Below are 19,219 nucleotides of genomic sequence, written 5' to 3' on the forward strand. Positions count from 1 at the left end.
CTAATAAACTAAAGTTGAGGGGTATTTTTGACCCTTTTCCCTATATTATATAAACTCCCTTAGAAAATAAATATATATTATATATATTATATAATAGAAAAAATGATTTATTATATTATATTATTATATAGAATATTATATAGGGAGTTTATGATGGGACATTGAAATGTCCCATCATAAACTCCCTCTTATATATAAGTAGAAATAGAAATTACATATTATATTTTTCATACTTATCGTCAAACCAAACGAATTGAATAGTAGAAACTAGAAGGTACCACTAGATTTTTATTTTTTATTAAGAGACAAGAAAACCTAGCGGTTAAGTAGGCCTCCATAGGATTAGCCTTTTTCATAAGAGTGAAAATTTTCAAATGTGAAGATTCGATATCGATGTTTTATGTTTTATTCAAATGTCATTTTTCTTTTAAAAAATCACTCAAAGAGATTTGGTGTTTGGCTCTATTTAGGCAAATTCACCTTGTCTGACTCACCCCGCGATAGTCAAAATTTAAAGTTTATAAATTTAAGATTTTAATTTATTTAAATTATAGATTTTTTAATTAATACTTTTATATAATATTTTAATTTGGACCAATACAAAAAACCACTCATTTTGATAAGATAATATATTTTTAATAGCCTCCTTTATAAATATAAGGTCTCATTAATATTATAAATTAATACTTCTTTAAAAGTACAAATATATCTAAGACAAGTTAGTTAAGTGTGAGTTTATTGTGTTTTGTTAAAATTTAAATTTTGTTGAAACTCATCTCTAAGTTTTCTTATTGCATCCAAAAGTTTCGGTGTTGTCTTTTCGAACTGTATCATAAAATTGTGATGAATTCTAGATGCGATAATACTTTCTTATGTGTAACTGGTTCCAAAGGTATTGTATCACCTTCAACTTCATCATCAATATTGTTTTTTTCCTATGATATCCACAATTTCTTCTAAGCTAAGAACCTTTGAACATTTATCATTTTCACTCAAGTAATCCAATAGTTTTTTATGTCTATTTTATTGCGGTAACTGAGATTGTTAATCATGACCTCAAGTTCATGAATAATGTGTTCACAAGTGGATTTATTCAAATTCTTTGAGATTCATCACGAATGAATTTTGCAGTGTCGAAAATAATTTGTTGTTGTCTCTTGCTGAACATTTATCGTCCAAGTCGGGATTGCAAAATTGATAGCATCCAAATAAAAACTTTATCATTGTACTTTATGCATAACAAATTTATTTTTTTATGTGATTTTCATAAATATGATACATAAATTATTAAGATACAATGATTTTGATATAATCAAAATTAACCTTCATTGAATCTCAGAACACTCTTTAAATTAATAAATAAACACTAATTTATCAATTAAATAATATATTTACAAAATAATAATATTTTACGATTTCCACTACAAGAAAAGGGTGAATTACATGGGGATTTTTCCTTGGGGATTAGTATGAAAATTTGCAGGAAAATAAGTTTCCTGCGGATTTTCATACTAATCCCTAGGAAAATCCCCATGTAATTCACAGTTTTCATGTAGTGTTCATCTATATTAATTTAGTAAGATTTTACTGTATATTCAACAAATTTTTTGAGACAAATATAAAATTTTGACCAAAACTATTAAGTTCAACTGAATCAGTAACTTGTATACTAGCTCCACCCCTGCCCACCCCATACTGCTCCATCTTTCTCACATTTCCTCTCACATGCACCTATCAATTCCAAAAATGTAACATCATGTCCACTAAAGGGAAAAAAATGATATAAAAATAATTTTCTATCACAATAAGAATGATACAATACAAGGTTCGACGTATTTTAATATTTGATACAATTATTAATTATATAATTTCTTAAGATAATATTTATTAATTATATACTTGAAATCAGGGGGAATGTATTTTAAGAGAAGCAATGGTGCAATAGGAACACTAATTCATTCTTAATTAGAGATTTTAGGTTTAAACTCTGAATATAAAAAAAATTGTTGGATGCGCCACTCCCGAATGAATCTTGCAGTGCGTGATCTAGATTGAGTCAGTACTCCATTATGGACACGAAACATTAAATGGGAAATTAAAAAATAGACATTAAGTTGATTTGGTCTTTTTTTCACTTTTTTATATAAGGATACCACTGATAAAAAAAAATCATGTGTATGTGACTTAATTAAAAATACCCATAAACATATTATAATGCTATAAAAATCCAATAAAATGCACGAATGTAGAGAAAAATAATGAGAGAAAGAGTAGTTAATATTGTCGTTTAGTGGTCAAATTGACTAAATATAATAAGTCATCAAAATTGTTTGAAGTTTAGACTAATTAAACATATCGTCAATCTAATTATATTGAACTTATTACTCATTTTGTACTACAAAAAGTATATTATTAAGTAGGACAAGAAGAATAAAAAGAAATTGACTTTTATATATAGGTTTTCTTTTTCAAAAGCACTACGAGAAGAAGAGTTGCAATTAATTAATGATAATTATATTAAAGTTGATAGCTTTAGAATATTCAAAAAACCTAAATATATGGTCCTTTTGAAACATTAATTTGTCCTTCAAAATTTTGACATTTTTGTTCGAATATATATAAGCTGGACGTATATATTATACATGTTTTATTAGTATATTTTCAACATATATTATGTCTACTTTGCTCCTTCCAAATCAATAATTGGTTTAATTGATGTTTATAAAATTGGTATAGAAAGTACTTTTACAATTTCTTGTGTTCCAGATTATTCCAATTTACTTTTAAGCTAAGAATTTTTATTTTTATTTTTATTTTTGGAGAGTGTGGTATGAGAAAAGTTAAGAAATTAGCATATAGTCTTACTTCTTTCTTTCTTTTTTCTCTTTATTTTATTTTCTTACAATATAGAGAAAAAACTCAAATATACCATTAAATTTTGAGAAAAGACTTATTTAATATCATTTGTAAAAAGTTTGGCTCATTTATGTCATTTCCGTTTGAGAAAAGGCTCATCCATGTCAACCATCATTTGATAACTAGAAACAGTTTCGATTTTGCAAAATCATTTTTTGCACATGGTCGACTATGATTTGGGCACGTCACTAGTTAAATCATTTTAAAAAGAAAAAAGACTCAAATATGTCATCAGACTTTGAGAAAAGGCTCATTTTTGTCTTCCGTTTAAAATTTGGTCTATTATTTATGCCATTTTTGTTAATAAAGATGGCATGAATGAACTTTTTCTCAAACGAAAATGACATAGATGAGCCAAACTTTTAAAAAATGACATAAATAAGTTTTTTTTTTAGAATTTGATATATGATTCTACTTCTAACATTCAACTTTTTGGTTTCACCAACTATTTCTAAACAATTCAAATAACCCTTAAATTTTTTAATTATTATTCATGTAAGTTTATGAAGTCTTGAACTACCAACTTGCTTATTGAGGATTGAGGGCCATATGTTACTTGATCGTAAAAAAGAAAAAAGAAATGGAGGAAGTTTAAAAATAATAATAGAAGTTGCATTTCTTTATAAAAATAATAGTTCAAAGCTAAGATCACACAACAAAAATAGAATAGAATAAAATAAAAAAGGATTTTTTTTTAAAAGCTCAAAGACCCTAAATATTTACATAAGATTACTAGGGATGACAATGGGGTGGTGGTGGGCGGAGGCGAAGCGGGTTGAGTTTAACCCGTAAAAATTTTAATCCGCTCCGCATGCATAGCAATTTTTTTATTTTTAATCCCTCCCACATAGATTAGCCCCGCATGTGCCTGCCCCACATAATGTTTTTAATATTTTCTTTTTCTAGTTAAGTTTGTTACTAAAAATAAAATTATAAAAATAATTTCATTTTTTCATTAAGTTGTATTAATTTAATAGAAAATGGCTTACAAAATTATTTTTTAGAAGTCAATTAGGAAACATGTAAGAAATTGTATTTATTTTTATTGAACCATTTTCATTTACTATCTTGAATACACTACAACAAAAACAACTTTTAGTAGCAATAAATAGACATATTAAAAAAGAGTGCTAAAGTCTTTACCGACATTAGCTAAGTGTCATTAGATCCAATGTCACTAAAGGCTTTATGGACATATACAAAGAGTGCTAATTGCCGCTAAAAATACATATTTAGCGGCAATTGAGCTATTGCCGTTAATTAATTGCCGTATTTTTGATGTAGTGATAGTTTAGTAGTTGTAAAGAAATTATTTTAATAAATATTGTCTATCACTCTTATAACATGTCAAAAGTTAAAATTAAATTTGAACCCACATAAAATCGCATATACCCGCCTCGCCCCACATTAATTTTTTTTTTAAAAACCCACTTCAATTTCCCCTGCATCCCTTCCGCTCCGCACAACCTTAAACCCGCCCCGCATAGCCTTAAACTCACCGCGCCCCGCATAGCCTTAAACCCACCCCGCCCCGCATCGTGTCATGATAGTGACAATATATATTAATTAGTTGGAATTTTATTGGAAAAATACGAACAAAATCATTTTAGTAGAACATTAGTTATTACTCGATATCTACCTAAAGTAATCCAAAGCTTGATTCATAGTAATATTTTTAAGCGTTATCAACATTATTTATGAAGGACTTCTATATTTTTTAAAAGCTCAAAGACTTTAAACATTTATATAAAATTACTTTGGATTAACTAGTGATATATCAGATAGATACATTTATTATTGAATCGCTTTCTGATAATGAATCGTCAAGAAATGACAATGTTATTAATTGAAATGTTATTGAGAGAATCGGACAAATCCATTTTAGTAGGATAATAATTACTCGATACCTATAGTAGTTTAAAACTCAACTACGTACATATAATCATTACTAAAATAATTTATTAAGGTCTTTCATATTTGAAAACCTCGAAGACTTTAAAACGTAAAGTTACTTTAGATTAAGTAGTGACCAGAGAAATATATTTATTATTGATTCACCAGTTTATAATGAAGTCGTCTGATAAATGACATTTAGTTGAAATTTTATAGAGAGAATATTCGACAAAATCATTTTAGTAGGATAATAATTACTCGACACTCAAAGTACTTCAAAACTTGATTACATAGTAAAAGTTTTAAGCATTATTAAAATTATTCATCAAAGACTTTCATTTTTTGAAAAACTCGAATACTATAAACATTTTAATAGGATTATTTTAGATTAATTGGTGATCAGATGAATAAATTTATTATTGATTCACATCCTTATAATATAAGGAAGACATCTAAAAAATGACAATATTAATTAAAATTTTATTGAGAAAATCGAACAAAAATCATTTTAATACGATAACAATTACTCGATACCTAAAGTAGTAAAAAATACGTAGCAACAATTTTAAGCTTTAAAAATATTATTTATTAAGGACTTCTATTTTTTTTTAAAATGGAAGACTTTAAACATTTACCTAAGATTACTTTAGATTAACAAGTTATCATATAGATATATTTATTAGTGAATCATGTTCTAATAATAAAGGCATCGAAAATGACAATGTTAGGTAGTAATGTTATTGAGAGAATTGAACAAACCCATTTTAGTAGGACAATAATTATTCGATACCTAAAGTAGTTCAAAATGTGATTACGTAGCAAAAATTATGAGCATTATTAAAATTATTTATCGAGGGTTTCTATAAATCCTCAAAGACTTTAAGCATTTACATGTTTACTTTAGATTAACTAGTGATTCGATAAATACAATTATTATAGATTTACGTCCTGATAATGAAGTCGTCCAAAAATGACAATATTAGGTGAAATTTTATATAAAGAATTGAAAAATAATAATTTTAGAAGGATAATAATTACTCGATGTCATTAAAATAGTTCAAAACTTACTACACAATAACATTTTAATTAGTGATTAGATAAATACATATATTATTGATTCACGTTCTTATAATGAAGTTGTCTGGAGAATGACAATATTAGTTGAAATTTTATTGAGAGAATCGGACAAAATCATTTTAGTGGGACAATAATAGCTTGATACCTAAAAAGTTCAAAGCTCGATTACATAGCAAAAAATTGAAGCATTACTAAAATTACTTATCAAGGACTTCCATTTATTAAAACCTCGAAGACTTTAAACTTTTGTATAAGATTACTTTAGATAAACTAGCTAGTGATCAGATAAACACACTTATTATTGGTTCACATTTTGATAATGAAGTCGGCTGAAAAACGATAATATTAGTTGAAATTTTACGGTGAAAATTAAAAAGACAAAACCATTTTAGTAAGATGATAATTGCTCGATACTTAAAGTAGTTTAAAGCTCGATTACATAGTAAAAAATTTAAGCGTTATCAAAACATTTATCAAGGACTTTCATTTTTTTTTGAAAAACTCAATGACTTAGAATATTTACATAGAATTTATTTAGATTAATTAAATCACACTCATAATTAAGTCGTCCAAAAACTGACAACATTAGTTGAAATTCTATAAACAAAACCATTTCAGTAGAATAATAATTATTTGATACTCAAGGTGATTCAAAACTCATTTATCATAGTAAAATATTAAGCGTCACTAAAATTAGTTATTTACTACTCCCTCCGCCCTTTTTTATATGTCATCTTTTTACTTTGTTCTTGCATAAGAAATGATGTAACTTTACCCTTCTACCTTTTTTTCCTTTTTTTTGGAACTCAAATTTTCAATCAATGAATATGAATTAATTTATTTTGATTAATTAATTAATTTAACCAATGAACATGAATCAATTACTCGGCTTTTCTAAGTTGGTCAAATGTATATTTTCAAGGCTAATAACTCACAAGGGTAAAAAAGGAACAATATGGTAATTTATGTATTGATTTTATGGACCAACTATTTATAGAAATAGATGACATATAAAAAGGGACAGAGGAAGTAAGGACTTTCATTTTTTGAAAAGCTCGAAAACTTTTAAACATTAACATTTGAATTATTATTAAGAAGTTATGTAATTATTATTGCATTTAATTGGTCAAAACTGAAAATTTGAAAACTTTAAACATTAAGATTTGAATTATCATTAAGAAGTTAGTATGTTATTATTATTGCATTTAATAGGTCAAAACTAAAAATTAAATACTTGTATCCACTTTGATATATTTGAAATTTGAAATTGACAAATACTGCAAAGGAACCAGAACAGGAATGTTCCTTTAAGGCACAGTAGTATTGTCTCCCAAAGTTACTTAAGAAGAACTTGACTTTAAAGGGAAAATTAATTGGCATTTCTTACATATAATAAAATATAAATAAATTATTTAAATAAATGCATGGATGAACTTCTAATAATTATTAAATAAACAACTGTTTAATTAAGTGCATAATTAAATAATGAAATTTAATCTACTTGTATAGTTATTGTGTATGGTGCTTTATCATGTTTTTTTTTTTTACAATAATAGTATTTTGTTATCATTGGATTTTTTTTTTTTTTTTTATATATATATATATTTAAATACTTTCATCGAGCTGATAATCTATCAAAGGTAACCTCACTGTCATCAGACGGGTTAATGTCTACGTACATTTACCCTCACAAAAAGAATACTTTCTAAAATTATTTTTAAATATGTTATTATTATTATTGTTATTATCTAATTTCTTTATAGAAAATGAAAAACAAGTTTATTATAAGAAGAACTTGACATTAAGGAAAAATAAATTGGCATTTGTTGCATATATATATATATATATATATATATATCAATAAATTAGACAACTATTTAATTAAGTACATAATCGAACAATGAGATTAGGTCTTTCTATATAGTATAATCGTGCAATGATGTTTTGTCATACTTTTTATAATATTTATTACGAGTTACTTTTTTTCAAAATATATTTATCAAATTAATAATCTATCAAAAATAATTTCACAATCTCCGTAATAAAATTAACACCTACGCACATCTATCCTCCATGTAACCTACTTTTAAAAATCATACCAAACATATTATTATTATTATTATCAAAACACTTCATATATTGAAAAATAATACACCCTTTCAAATAATACGTTATATACAAGTTGATAAAAATGAAACACGTGACAAGTAATTTTCTGAAATAAATACTGCCCTTCAAGTCATGGCAATAGTACCAGTCAAGTACCCCAATGAAATGCGATACTCATTATACGGAGATGAAACTGTTTCTTTCTTAATTAGAAATTTCAAATTTACATATTGATATGAAAAAAATTTCCGATAGAAAATACTTTTTATACGGCGCGAATTAAAAATAATCGAAAAGGAAAATAGTACCACTAGTCAAGTGACGTGGCGTCAAAACATAGCACGTAGGTCCCACTAACCCCCTACCCCGTACCCCCACTACACACACTTTCTCTACTACTTACAGCCGCAGAGAAAAGTGGGCCCGCTTCTAAATTCCCTCACTCTATAACTCTTTTTGTCTTTATTTTTCCCCTCATTTCAAATCTCTCTTTTTTTCCAATTCAAAAATCTCTCTGAACCCAAAAGAAAAAACTCATTAATGGTGACCACCTCTCTCTCTCTCTCTCTGTCACTGTTTCTCTCTCTATAATGTGATCCATTGATCAGGTTTTCTCTATCTCTCTTTTTCAAAAATGATGGAGCTTTGAAGAACATTCTCAGCTAGGGTTTTTTTACTGTTTTTTTTTTTGAGTTTTTGAGATGGAGCTGGTGATTAGTTTCGAGGTGGTTTATTGTTGCTTTTTTCCGAGATTTACGATCTGATAAGGCTTTTTTTTTTTCCCTTCTTCCCTCTCTCCTCTTTTTCAAAATCCTTTTTACTTTTTTTTTTTTTTGCTTTTTGCTTTTTGTTGTGTTGTTGTCGTCTGTGGAGGTGGAGTTTGAAAAAAAACAATGGAGAAAAGTCGTCACAGGAAGTCTAGGAGTGCTTCCGGAATTATGGAAGGTGATTTCTCTCTCTTTCTCATTTCCTTGTTATTTACTCTATTTTGGTTGTTCGATGAGATTTTGTGAAGCAATGAAGATTTGAATGCTCACTGTTTGTTAGAATTACGAGTACTGGTTGATTTGATGAACTGAGTTTTTTTGAATGAATGAACGAAAACGAAAGTAAATTATGTTTATTTAAGTTTCACATTTTGATAAAAAAATTTGTGATGATAATAATTTATTAGTACTACTTTTTGCCTGACTAAGATCTTCTTTGTCTTATATAATCTCATTTTTTAGTTTTAAATTTGGTAAGCAAAAGCGATTTTCTGGAAGTAATTGACTCTTTCATTTTTTTAATTTCTCTTTCAAATTTCTGAGTTGGTATTCCTTTTTTAAATTCAAAATTTTCTATTTCTTCGAAGATGAAATGTTACATTTAATGTTTTTTTCCTTCTATTTTCATTGTTGTTGTTTTCTGGATAATTGCTTATATTATTTCTGTATTTAACTATATTTGGCTTCCCAAATTAATCTCTTTGGTTCTTACTTTTGTTAAAGTTAAGCTGCATTGTCATGAATGATTACACTCTTTATGTAGTGGCAACACCATCATTTTGTTTTTGTTTTCTTATCATTATGATATAAGCCATGGGTTGATTCACTTAAAGGTGTTTTGTTTAACCCAATTGTACTTCACTTTCTCTAAATCATTTAATCTGACTTGTATTTACCCCTTTTTGATTGATGATATGAAAAGTAAGTACTGACATTGTTAATTGATTCCCTGTCCAGGAAGCAAACTAGGTAAAAAACAAGTTGCTACACCAAAGGTGACTCTCAATTCTCGTTCCTACTGTGATGAAACTACTAGGGGAGATATGGTATCAGCATTTTCGATCATTTTAGGGTTAATTATTCATCATAAAAATAATTGTTGTAGCTGACATTAATTAAATATTTTTCTATCTGTAGATTATGCATGATTTAGGGAAGATCTCTTCCAAACGAGTTACTGGAACACCAATTAAGAACTTGCTTGCAGAAGAAATGGCGAAAGAAGGCGAATCAAAGAAAAGGCCGACCAGCATTGTTGCCAGATTGATGGGTCTTGAAGGGATGCCATCTCCGCAGCATATTGGTAGACAACAGAGAAGGTTTTCAGACAGCTGCCAACATAGAAATGAACAGATAGATTCAAGAAGGAGGAAGCAACTATTCGATGAACAATCAAGTAAAAGAAGCTCCATGGAGCACCAAGAATTCAAGGATGTGTATGAGGATTTGGAAGCATCACATGTTGGCAACCGTCGCCATTCATCAAGATGGAATGAAACCGGAAGATTTGCGACTCCTGATATGGCACTTATACAGCAGAAGTTTATGGATGCAAAACGTCTTTCAACTGATGAAAGGTTTCAGAACTCAAAAGAATTTAATGACACTCTTGAGGCGCTTGATTCAAATAAGGAATTATTGTTGAAGTATCTTCAGGAACCAGATTCCTTGTTTGTGAAGCACTTGCAGGATCTGCAAGTTGAGAGTGCTAGTTCTACGTGCAGTCGCATAGCAGTTTTGAAGCCATCAAATTCTGTGAAATATGAAGGCAGTGCCAAATCCTCCAAATCTGTTAGAGGCGGTTCATGTAAACAAAGCATCAGCTTGCAGAAAGAGCGCCTTGATGGTCTCTTACTCCAGTCACAGCATCGCCATAGTGGACATAATTCCCAAAAGTCCTCACCGGTTCTTTCTGAAGGGAAGGAGGAAAACATTCTACCAACAAGAATTGTTGTTCTGAAGCCAAACCTTGGGATAACACAAAGTAATATTGCTTCTGTTCCACATCACCCTGACGTGAGGAAGCATGCACAATATCATCGTGCTTCACCTGGGGGAGCAGGAGAAGAGGAAGAGAAAAATTCATCCAAGAATATGGGGATCTCAAGGCCCAAGTCAAATGAGGCAAGAGATATTGCAAAGGAAATTACGAGACGGATGCGAGACTCTTTTGGGCCTTTTGATGGCAGGGATGCATATTTTAGAGGTTCTGGTGTTAAAGGATATGCTGGAGATGAAAGTTCTTGTGATGTTTATGAAAGTGATTCTACCGGTGACTCAGACATTACAACTTTGTCTTGTAGGAAGTCATCTGGTAGGGGTAATCTGAAAAAATCTTCATCCCTAGGTTCTGAATCATCAGTGGGTAGGGAGGCAAAGAAGAGGCTGTCTGAGAGGTGGAAGATGACTCAATATTATCAAGACATAGAAATGGCTGGTAAGAGTAGTACACTTGGTGAAATGCTTTCGTTACCTGATGGGCGAATGAAACATGATTATTGTGATACCATGGTGCATGTTGAAGAAGCGACTAACGAACCTGGTGGCAGGAAAGGAACTACTGAATGGGATTTTCCCTTGGGTATTAGTAGCAGGGATGGTTGGAAGGATGTATGTATTAATGATTCATCAGGATACAGATCAACTTCTCCACCTTTTTGCAGCAAAAAGCATAGAACCAGAGCACGTCGGGAAGTTTTTTCTAATAAGCAATGCTCAATTTCCAAAGAGCCTGTAAATCGGGAACAGTCCGTAAATCATCACAGAAGTAGGTCATTGGATGGTATGGTGAATTTTAGAGATGAATTCTTATCCAAAGACTCTAGATCCAGCAAAAAGAAACTGCATTCCTATCGACTTGGTAGCGACTCCTTGTCAAAAGGCAAGCTATGCCAAAGAATTGATATGAACCTAAAAGAGGACCTATCTGAGAAGCGGTCTTTAGCTTCTCAAGTGGCTTCTGCAGATGGCTTGAGTTATACTAATGCTTCAGATGATGCTGAAACCGAGAGTATTACCTTATCTTCAGAATATTCTGTTGAGATGCATCGGAAGCTACCTGTGGAATGTGGCAGTGCTTCTCCTATTAACCAAGAGGTCTCAATTCTACAGGTCCGTTAGTTCTCTAATAGATGTTTTGCATTTTGTGTAATTTCTCATGTATATCCATTTGAGCGTAGTCTATCTCTTTTGTTCTTTCTCACTTGCTGTAAACCTGTTGGATTGCCTTGTTTGTCTTGACTCTGACACGGTAACTGATGTGCTTTTGGTTTGGCTATAAGTTTGCATAGTAGTGTTTTAGAATCCTCATAGAAATGCTGCAGCGATTGTTGGTGAAGTTTCCTCATTTGACACCCATCCCTCTGACATTAATGCTTTCAGAAAATGGCCACAATGACTACTTGGTTAAGTAGCATGACCAACACTAAATGCATCTTCCCTATTCAGTAATATTGAGACAGAAAATTTATAGGTTCTGGCTGGAGAATTTCATAATTGGTTGATGTGCTTTTCGAGAACTTCTAGTTGACCAATCTGATAGTATTAAGCGATGACTCGATATAGTTTATTTTTGTTTCATTTGTTCTAGAAGGAATTGATACACCAGCCTTCCACTTTAGTCTGTGAGATGTTCTGTTTTTCATGTTTAACATTGTGAGAGGATGGTAGTTAGATGGCTTTCTTTGCATTTCATGTGTAAAGCATTTGCATTCTTTGTACTTTCTGTAAACTGCATGTTAGCTGCCTCTTTTCCTTTGCCCATTGCATAATACTAACTCATCAAGAAGTAACTAACTATATATAGTATTTACTGTGGTTACCATCTTGCCTATTAACTTTGTGCAAAACCTTTTCTGCTTGGATCAATTTGAAAAGCTTATCTTGCTGGTATGATATGTAAAACGTACCAAATGCACATGGAATTAAATGTCACGCACTGCATATGCTCATTGTGCTGAATGTGTACGTGCAGTAATGGCACCCAAAACACCTTTTTGGGGTAAAAGTTGCCTACTGGTACGTTCTATGGACATAGATGGTTGGTTTATCCTTGGAGTAAAAGGATGTCTCTGCTTTTTGTTTTTATGGTGTTTACAATGAGATGGACAGTTTCATTAGTTGCTTCAGAGAGCAGTAAGCTTGCACCAAAAGGGGTTGGTAGACTGCAGGGTTTGATAATTAGGTCTTTAAAAATACCAAGGATTTATCAGTTATATGTTTACGATACATTTATTCTTAAGTTTTCAAGAGTTTCAAGTCATATTTATCTTGATGTGGAGCTTTCTGTTATGTAGGAAGCACTTCCAGAACCATCACCACCATCATCTGCAGCTGCTTCTGTTGTTTTGGAGTATCCTGCACCTGAACCTGAATCATCAGTAAGCTCCAAGGAGGCTGATCATCGTAGTCCACTTTCTGTTTTGGAGTATCCTGCACCTGAACCTGAATCATCAGTAAGCTCCAAGGAGGCTGATCATCCTAGTCCACCTTCTGTTTTGGAGGTTCCTTTTACAGAAGATGTGTCTTCCGGTTCAGAATGCTTTGAGAGAGTCAGTGCTGAACTTAATGGTAAGTGTGATTTCTTGACCATGTTAAGCAATTATTTGCAACAAATTACTTCTCATCTCCTCTGCAGTCGAAGTGCTTTGCTTGATGACAACTCTAGTGTTTGCGCCCTTATTTACGTTCTCATCATTATTGGAGTATTATTGCGTGTTGTTGTTATTATTAGGTTTTAGTACATTATCTTTGTCAAATTATTTATTTACATACTTGTATTCTCACCAGGGCTTCGGATGCAACTAAAGCTCCTCAAGATGGAATCAGAGCCTTATGCTGATGTAATACTAAGTGATGACGAGGTTGAGTACTTTGAAGACAATTGTAGTTTAAGGTCCCAAAGCTGGCAATCTTCTTACATAATGGATGTGCTAACCGACTCTGGGTTGAAAGCATCCGACCCTGATACATTCGTAACATCTTTCCACACTTTGGAGTGTCCTTTGAGTCCCTGGATTTTCGACAATCTTGAGAAGAAGTACACTGATGAAACAACTGGACCGAGATACGAAAGGAGGCTACTGTTTAACCGTATAAACCTGGGTCTACTGGATATTGTTAGGAAGTATGTGGATCCCTGCCCTTGGGTGAAGCCAATAGAAGGTATTGACTGGAAATGGGAGACTTATGGGATGAAAAACATTCTGCATCAACTGCTGAGAAGCCACGAAGATCCTGCAAACGCAGACACACCTGGTAACGTTGTGGAAGAGATGCAGTGGCTAGCACTCAAGGATGACATGGATGTGACAGTTAAGGACATTGAGGAATTGTTGATAGAGGACCTCATAGAAGAAGTTGTAGGTGCAATCTAGGTGGTAGTTTCATACTCGATGATAACGAAAGATGGAAGGTTTTAGGAGATATAACTAATAAAAATACAAATGCTGTATTACCTAGTAATAACTATAGTTTAGCTTGATGACATTAAAATGCCAGTATCTGGCAATCGCATTATATGAAATATTTCTGCAAGTAGAGCAAAGTGCATAAGCTTGTTGAAGTTCAATTTGAATCTGTTTTTTCCTTTATGTTTTCTAGTCTCTATGGTTGTGAAGTGAATCAGAGCGGCTATGAATCGATTGAACCTACCAATCGTGCAAAAAGTGCTAACGTATCTTGTTTTTTCCTGCATTGGCAACCTCGAGAGCAGAGGGCGTATGGAGGAGGTGGTCACTGGGTTAACGTGAACCCATGCTTCCCTTCCGAAATCATATATGGTAGTGTTATATTTTTTAATTTTTTTTTGTTAAATATAAATGTGTGAACCCACACTTCATTTAATGTGATGATGAGTGGGTGCAACTCTTACTGAGGTTAAAAATTTGATTTTTTTTATTTATCTTATTTTATTTCTTTCTAAAATTTGGTAACATCTCTTTAAGTGGTTATTGATAGCATTTTTCGTGTTTTAATTTATTAAGCATTTTAATTGTGGAACTATAATTTAAAATTTTAATTGTTTTTAATCATAAGAATCTAAATGTCAAATCAATTAGATCTACCTTTTCATGATAGTACACCAATCATTTCGAAATTCTGGATAAGCCTCTACTCCAAAGTGCTTAAAAGCTTCAGAAATTTAAAACCAAGGATCGAAAACAAGTAATAATTCAATTCGGATGCTCATTAAGGAAAAAAAGATTACTTTCGAGTTGGAAGTAATAAATAAAATAAAAATAAGATGAAGATAAATTTGAGAAATTGAAGTAAGGTATACTTTGACTATGTATTTTTTCATTATATTGATATGCAAAAAGTTGCAACTTATAATATTTTTCGTATAGTTTTTGAATATCTAAATTTTTTGTTTATAATATCGAACTAATGTAATCTAATTTAACTTTAAAAATTAGTTAAATTGACTTTCGAAAAACTTAACGTAACAAATAAAAGTGGACACAAGAAGTATATAAATAAAGGCAGGATAAAAAATAAAATATAATTTATTAAATAATAAATAAATAAAAACCCTCCAAAAACTGTTTGGGCCTCAAACTTTCAACTAAACCCTTCCCCTTCTTTTCAACTGCCGCCCTTCAAAGCTTGTCTACCGGCGGCGCGGCGTACCGGTAATTGATCTGCGGTGATGGCGGGGACGAAGAGAAAAAGCAGAGAAGGAAATAGACAAAATAAAGGAAGAGACTTCAAGAAGAAAAATCAAGGTTCAACTGGAGGCAGTGGAGGAAAAGATGGTAGAAGAAAAAGGGTCGGTCCTCGTTTGCCTAATGCTATGTTAAAGGAGCTTCAATTACCGAAACGGTACGCAGATTCCGATGAAGAAATTGGTTCTGATGATGCTCTTAATGACTTGTATGAATATGAAGAAGGGGTTGCTGAAGAGGAGTCCAGGAAGAATAAACGTTTTGACCCAGTTGAAAATTATCAATATGAGCTTCCTGAGGAATTTGAGGTATTTATTTCATTTCAATTTAATTGTTCTAAGTTGCAAATTTGACTGTTAATTTTTGCTCTGCTAAGCTTATTCCATTGTTAGAGAGATTTACTTCGTAATGCTGAATAGGCTTTATTAGCAATGTCGGTATTAGTTATATTGATAGTTGTGATAGCTTTTTTTGGCCTTACCGGGAGCTGATAATCTCTTTGTAATACTTGCATCTTCTCGATGCTTTTTGTTCATTATAATGCTACTGCAGATAAAGAACAAGTCTTACCAATTTAACTGACAGGAGGAGGTAAGTTATGTTTATTTTCTTTTTGGTTATATTAGAGCTTTTTGTCTTTTGGTTTGATATTAGAATAGACTAAATGGAGATGATCACATCTGATTGTATTACTAGTTGCACAAAGAGGATGAAATCTGCAGGAGGATGGTTTTGTTCATCTACTAGGTAGACCTCTATTACTAGTTGCACAAAGAGGATGAAATTAAAGAAGGCTGCATGAGGATGGTTTGGTCATGTACACATGACTCCAAGCGCCTTCGGTTTGTAATTGTGACACTATAATGATTGGAAGTGTTAAAAGTGGACGAGGTAAACCTAAAGTAACACTGGGAAAGTTGTCTCAGAACTACAATCTAACGAAATCTGTAGCAAAAGAACATGATGCAATCATGCAACTAAAAGTAAAAGATACTTTCAAGTGATATTAACTAATTAGGACTAAGACTTAGTCGTGTTGCTACACTGATAGGTCTATGTTTAGGAGTCTTTTTAGTTTGTTTAAATTTTGGTAAGTGGAATATGCATATGACCTCTAGGGTTGGGGAGCCCTTAATTTTGTCTTAAAAGACACTTTTTTGAGATTGGAGCAACATGGGATCGGTGAAAATCTTGGAGGGTTCAAATTCCAAGATAGAGGAAAAGGTAGGGGATTTCTATCAATTAGGGATGGCAATTGGGGCAGGGAAGCTAAGTTACTCAGACTCTTCATTTACGGTGCCACACTCGTGTTGACTCGATGTGGGTGTGGGATCCGTACCCGATCTAGTCAACCCGTTTTGGGTACTTTGACCAAATTCGAGGGAGAAATTGTGGACAAATTCAATGATTTTTATATTCAAAACAAATAATGTAAAATTGAAGAAAATAGAATACTTTATACATATATATATATATATAAATTTCTATTGCCACTCCCTTTCCTTTTATCTCCTTCTAGGATTCTTCTTTTGATCAATATTTCTCCTCAAGTTCTCCACATAATATTTCATAATTTAGGTTTTTTAACTCTATTTTTAGATATTTGAAGTTCTTTCGGCCGAATCTCCACACCCATATCCATACATGAATCCGAATCCCCGAATCTTAAAATTTAGAGCATACTTCATAGGGGATCCGGCCTGTATTTTCTCCTCAAAATTTTCAAATAATATCTCATAATTTATGTCTTATAACTCTATTTTTAGATATTTGAATTATCTTTAGCTGAATCCCCACATCCGTATCCATACATGGATTCGTATCTCCGAATCTTATAATTTAGATCATTGAGGATCTAACCTCTAGATCCGCACCTGTATCGGACACCCGCACCGAAGTCTGAGCAACTTAGCATGGAAGAGCCTTAACGAGGCAGGGCAGGGCAAAACTCATTTTAGGAAAATAATTAGCAGGGTAGGGCAGGTTGCAGCTTGACTAAGACTTGTGAGTTTAAATAAAATTTTATCATTTGTCCGAGTTTAAGATGCTAAGCATATGTCACCCATCTGGCCACATCTGGACTGGATTTTCCCTGTATGCAAAGATCACATTTGTTACAATTAAAAAATACAGGTTTGACATTGATAACATGTGAAAAGTTCTTGACATTAACATGTGGAAGGTTCAAACATCTTGAGCAACAGCTTATACATATGATGTATAATATATCATAGTCCACATCTGCAACCAAATGTAGAACAATATCTTGCCGAGTGATTTATGTTAATCTTTTAACACATTACCTATGGTTCTCTTTTACATTAATTCAAGAAAGTTCATTATGATTATTATAATTATTTGGATGGAAAAATACGTATTCTCATACTTAAATCTACAAAAATAAATATGTTCACATTCAAAATTTGACACTGTCTTTTTCCAGTTAATATGATTATGAATTTTTGTAGTTCATTGATGCTATATCTGCAAATGGGGGGGTAAAACAGGGCAGGGTAGGGCGGAAGGCAGTTACTTAAATGGGGCAGGGCAGGGAAATAACTGAGCAGGGGAAGACTTAACCAGGCCTACCCCGGCCCGCCCTATTGTCATCCCTACTATCAATCTCCCTAAGCCCTAGTGGGCATAGTTATTCACATACCTGTGTTGGTTGGAGGTAGTTGGTGCCCGGTGAAATAGTGAAGATCCATGTAGCTTTCCCAGCCACCATCCCAATAATAAAAGTGAGAGAAAAAAGAAAATAGAACAGTATGTATATGGATCCATGTAGCTCTGCCTTCTAGTTTGGGATTCATACGCGTTGATATGATTTCATAATATACTTAGTGTGACCTTATATCCTTGTATAATTTAGCTCTGTATATTTGTTTGGTTTAGTCGCTGATGTTACTTATTTAGAACTTTGTTCCAATGTCTGAAACAATGTTTGCCTGATGAAACAATATGCAATGTAATTTTACTCCTCCCTTTTTGGGATGTGTAGATCCAGTAATCTTTAGCTAATGCATGTCAAATTAACTCGATTCGTAGTCCTTGCTTACAGATGGGATATTATTTCTGTCTAAACACTGAAATGCTTGTGTAAAGAATTGATATTATGATTACTTAGGCCTGCCTCCCCCACCACCACCAAGCAATGTTCTTATTTGCATTCGTTAATGTTCCATTGCTATGAATTTTGAATTTTGGGGACACTAGATCCCCCCCCCTAAACCCACGCACACACACAAATCTAAATGAACTTTATTGGTTGTAAATATTGACTACTTGTACATAAGTGTGGGAGGGATGTGAAACCTTACCATGAGTTACAAAAGGCAAGAACATCTTGATGCTTTGTAGTACTTGTTTTTCCCTTTCAAATTTTGATTTGCATTAGCTGCAGTCTGCAGAAGATGGAAATACCACAATCTTTTTGTCTTTTCGTTATGGTGGATTTATAGGCATTGTATTTTTCTTATGTAGGATGAAAATGTACCTTCGGATGAAGAAGATGGTGAGGATGATGAGGGTGGTCGGAGAGGAGATGAAGAGGAAGAGGATGATGGAAGACATTCACGATTGTTGCAAGAAATTACTGGACTTCCAACTGATGCTTTTGATGGTATACTTCCTACCCACATTTCTTGAGTTTCATGCTTGCATTTACTAGTAGAATATGATGTGTTTTGTCAAACTCAATCCGTTTATATATTTTTTAACCATGATTTGTATGTGCTACTTGTACATATGTGATGTGGAAATCAACTAAATTTTAGTTCCCCCCCCCCCCCC

At 32.1% G+C, this 19,219-nt stretch overlaps 2 protein-coding genes across 3 annotated transcripts in view; both read left to right on the forward strand.

Moving 5' to 3' along the window:
• Window positions 1-8,490: 8,490 nt before the first annotated feature.
• On the forward strand, window positions 8,491-14,353 carry LOC102591321 (uncharacterized). Of its 2 annotated transcripts, none has more exons than XM_006345606.2 (5): window positions 8,491-8,940; window positions 9,720-9,808; window positions 9,900-11,873; window positions 13,058-13,331; window positions 13,551-14,353. In XM_006345606.2, the coding sequence occupies exons 1-5, from the start codon at window positions 8,889-8,891 to the stop codon at window positions 14,135-14,137; spliced, it is 2,976 nt and encodes a 991-aa protein (XP_006345668.1). In that variant the 5' UTR covers window positions 8,491-8,888; the 3' UTR covers window positions 14,138-14,353. The 2 variants fall into 2 exon arrangements, with proteins under 2 accessions (XP_006345668.1, XP_006345669.1); XM_006345607.2 differs by having other exon boundaries at window positions 9,720-9,757.
• A 942-nt stretch (window positions 14,354-15,295) lies between these two features.
• Window positions 15,296-19,219, forward strand: part of LOC102591880 (uncharacterized protein C57A7.06) — an 8,749-nt gene continuing 4,825 nt past the window's right edge. The window contains exons 1-2 of the mRNA XM_006345608.2: window positions 15,296-15,735; window positions 18,911-19,049. Coding sequence (XP_006345670.1) covers window positions 15,412-15,735; window positions 18,911-19,049 — 463 coding nt within the window. The 5' untranslated portion in view covers window positions 15,296-15,411. The remainder of the gene's footprint in view (window positions 15,736-18,910; window positions 19,050-19,219) is intronic.

This window comes from Solanum tuberosum, unplaced genomic scaffold, assembly GCF_000226075.1.
Source record: "Solanum tuberosum cultivar DM 1-3 516 R44 unplaced genomic scaffold, SolTub_3.0 scf00071, whole genome shotgun sequence".
Taxonomy (NCBI): domain Eukaryota; kingdom Viridiplantae; phylum Streptophyta; class Magnoliopsida; order Solanales; family Solanaceae; genus Solanum; species Solanum tuberosum.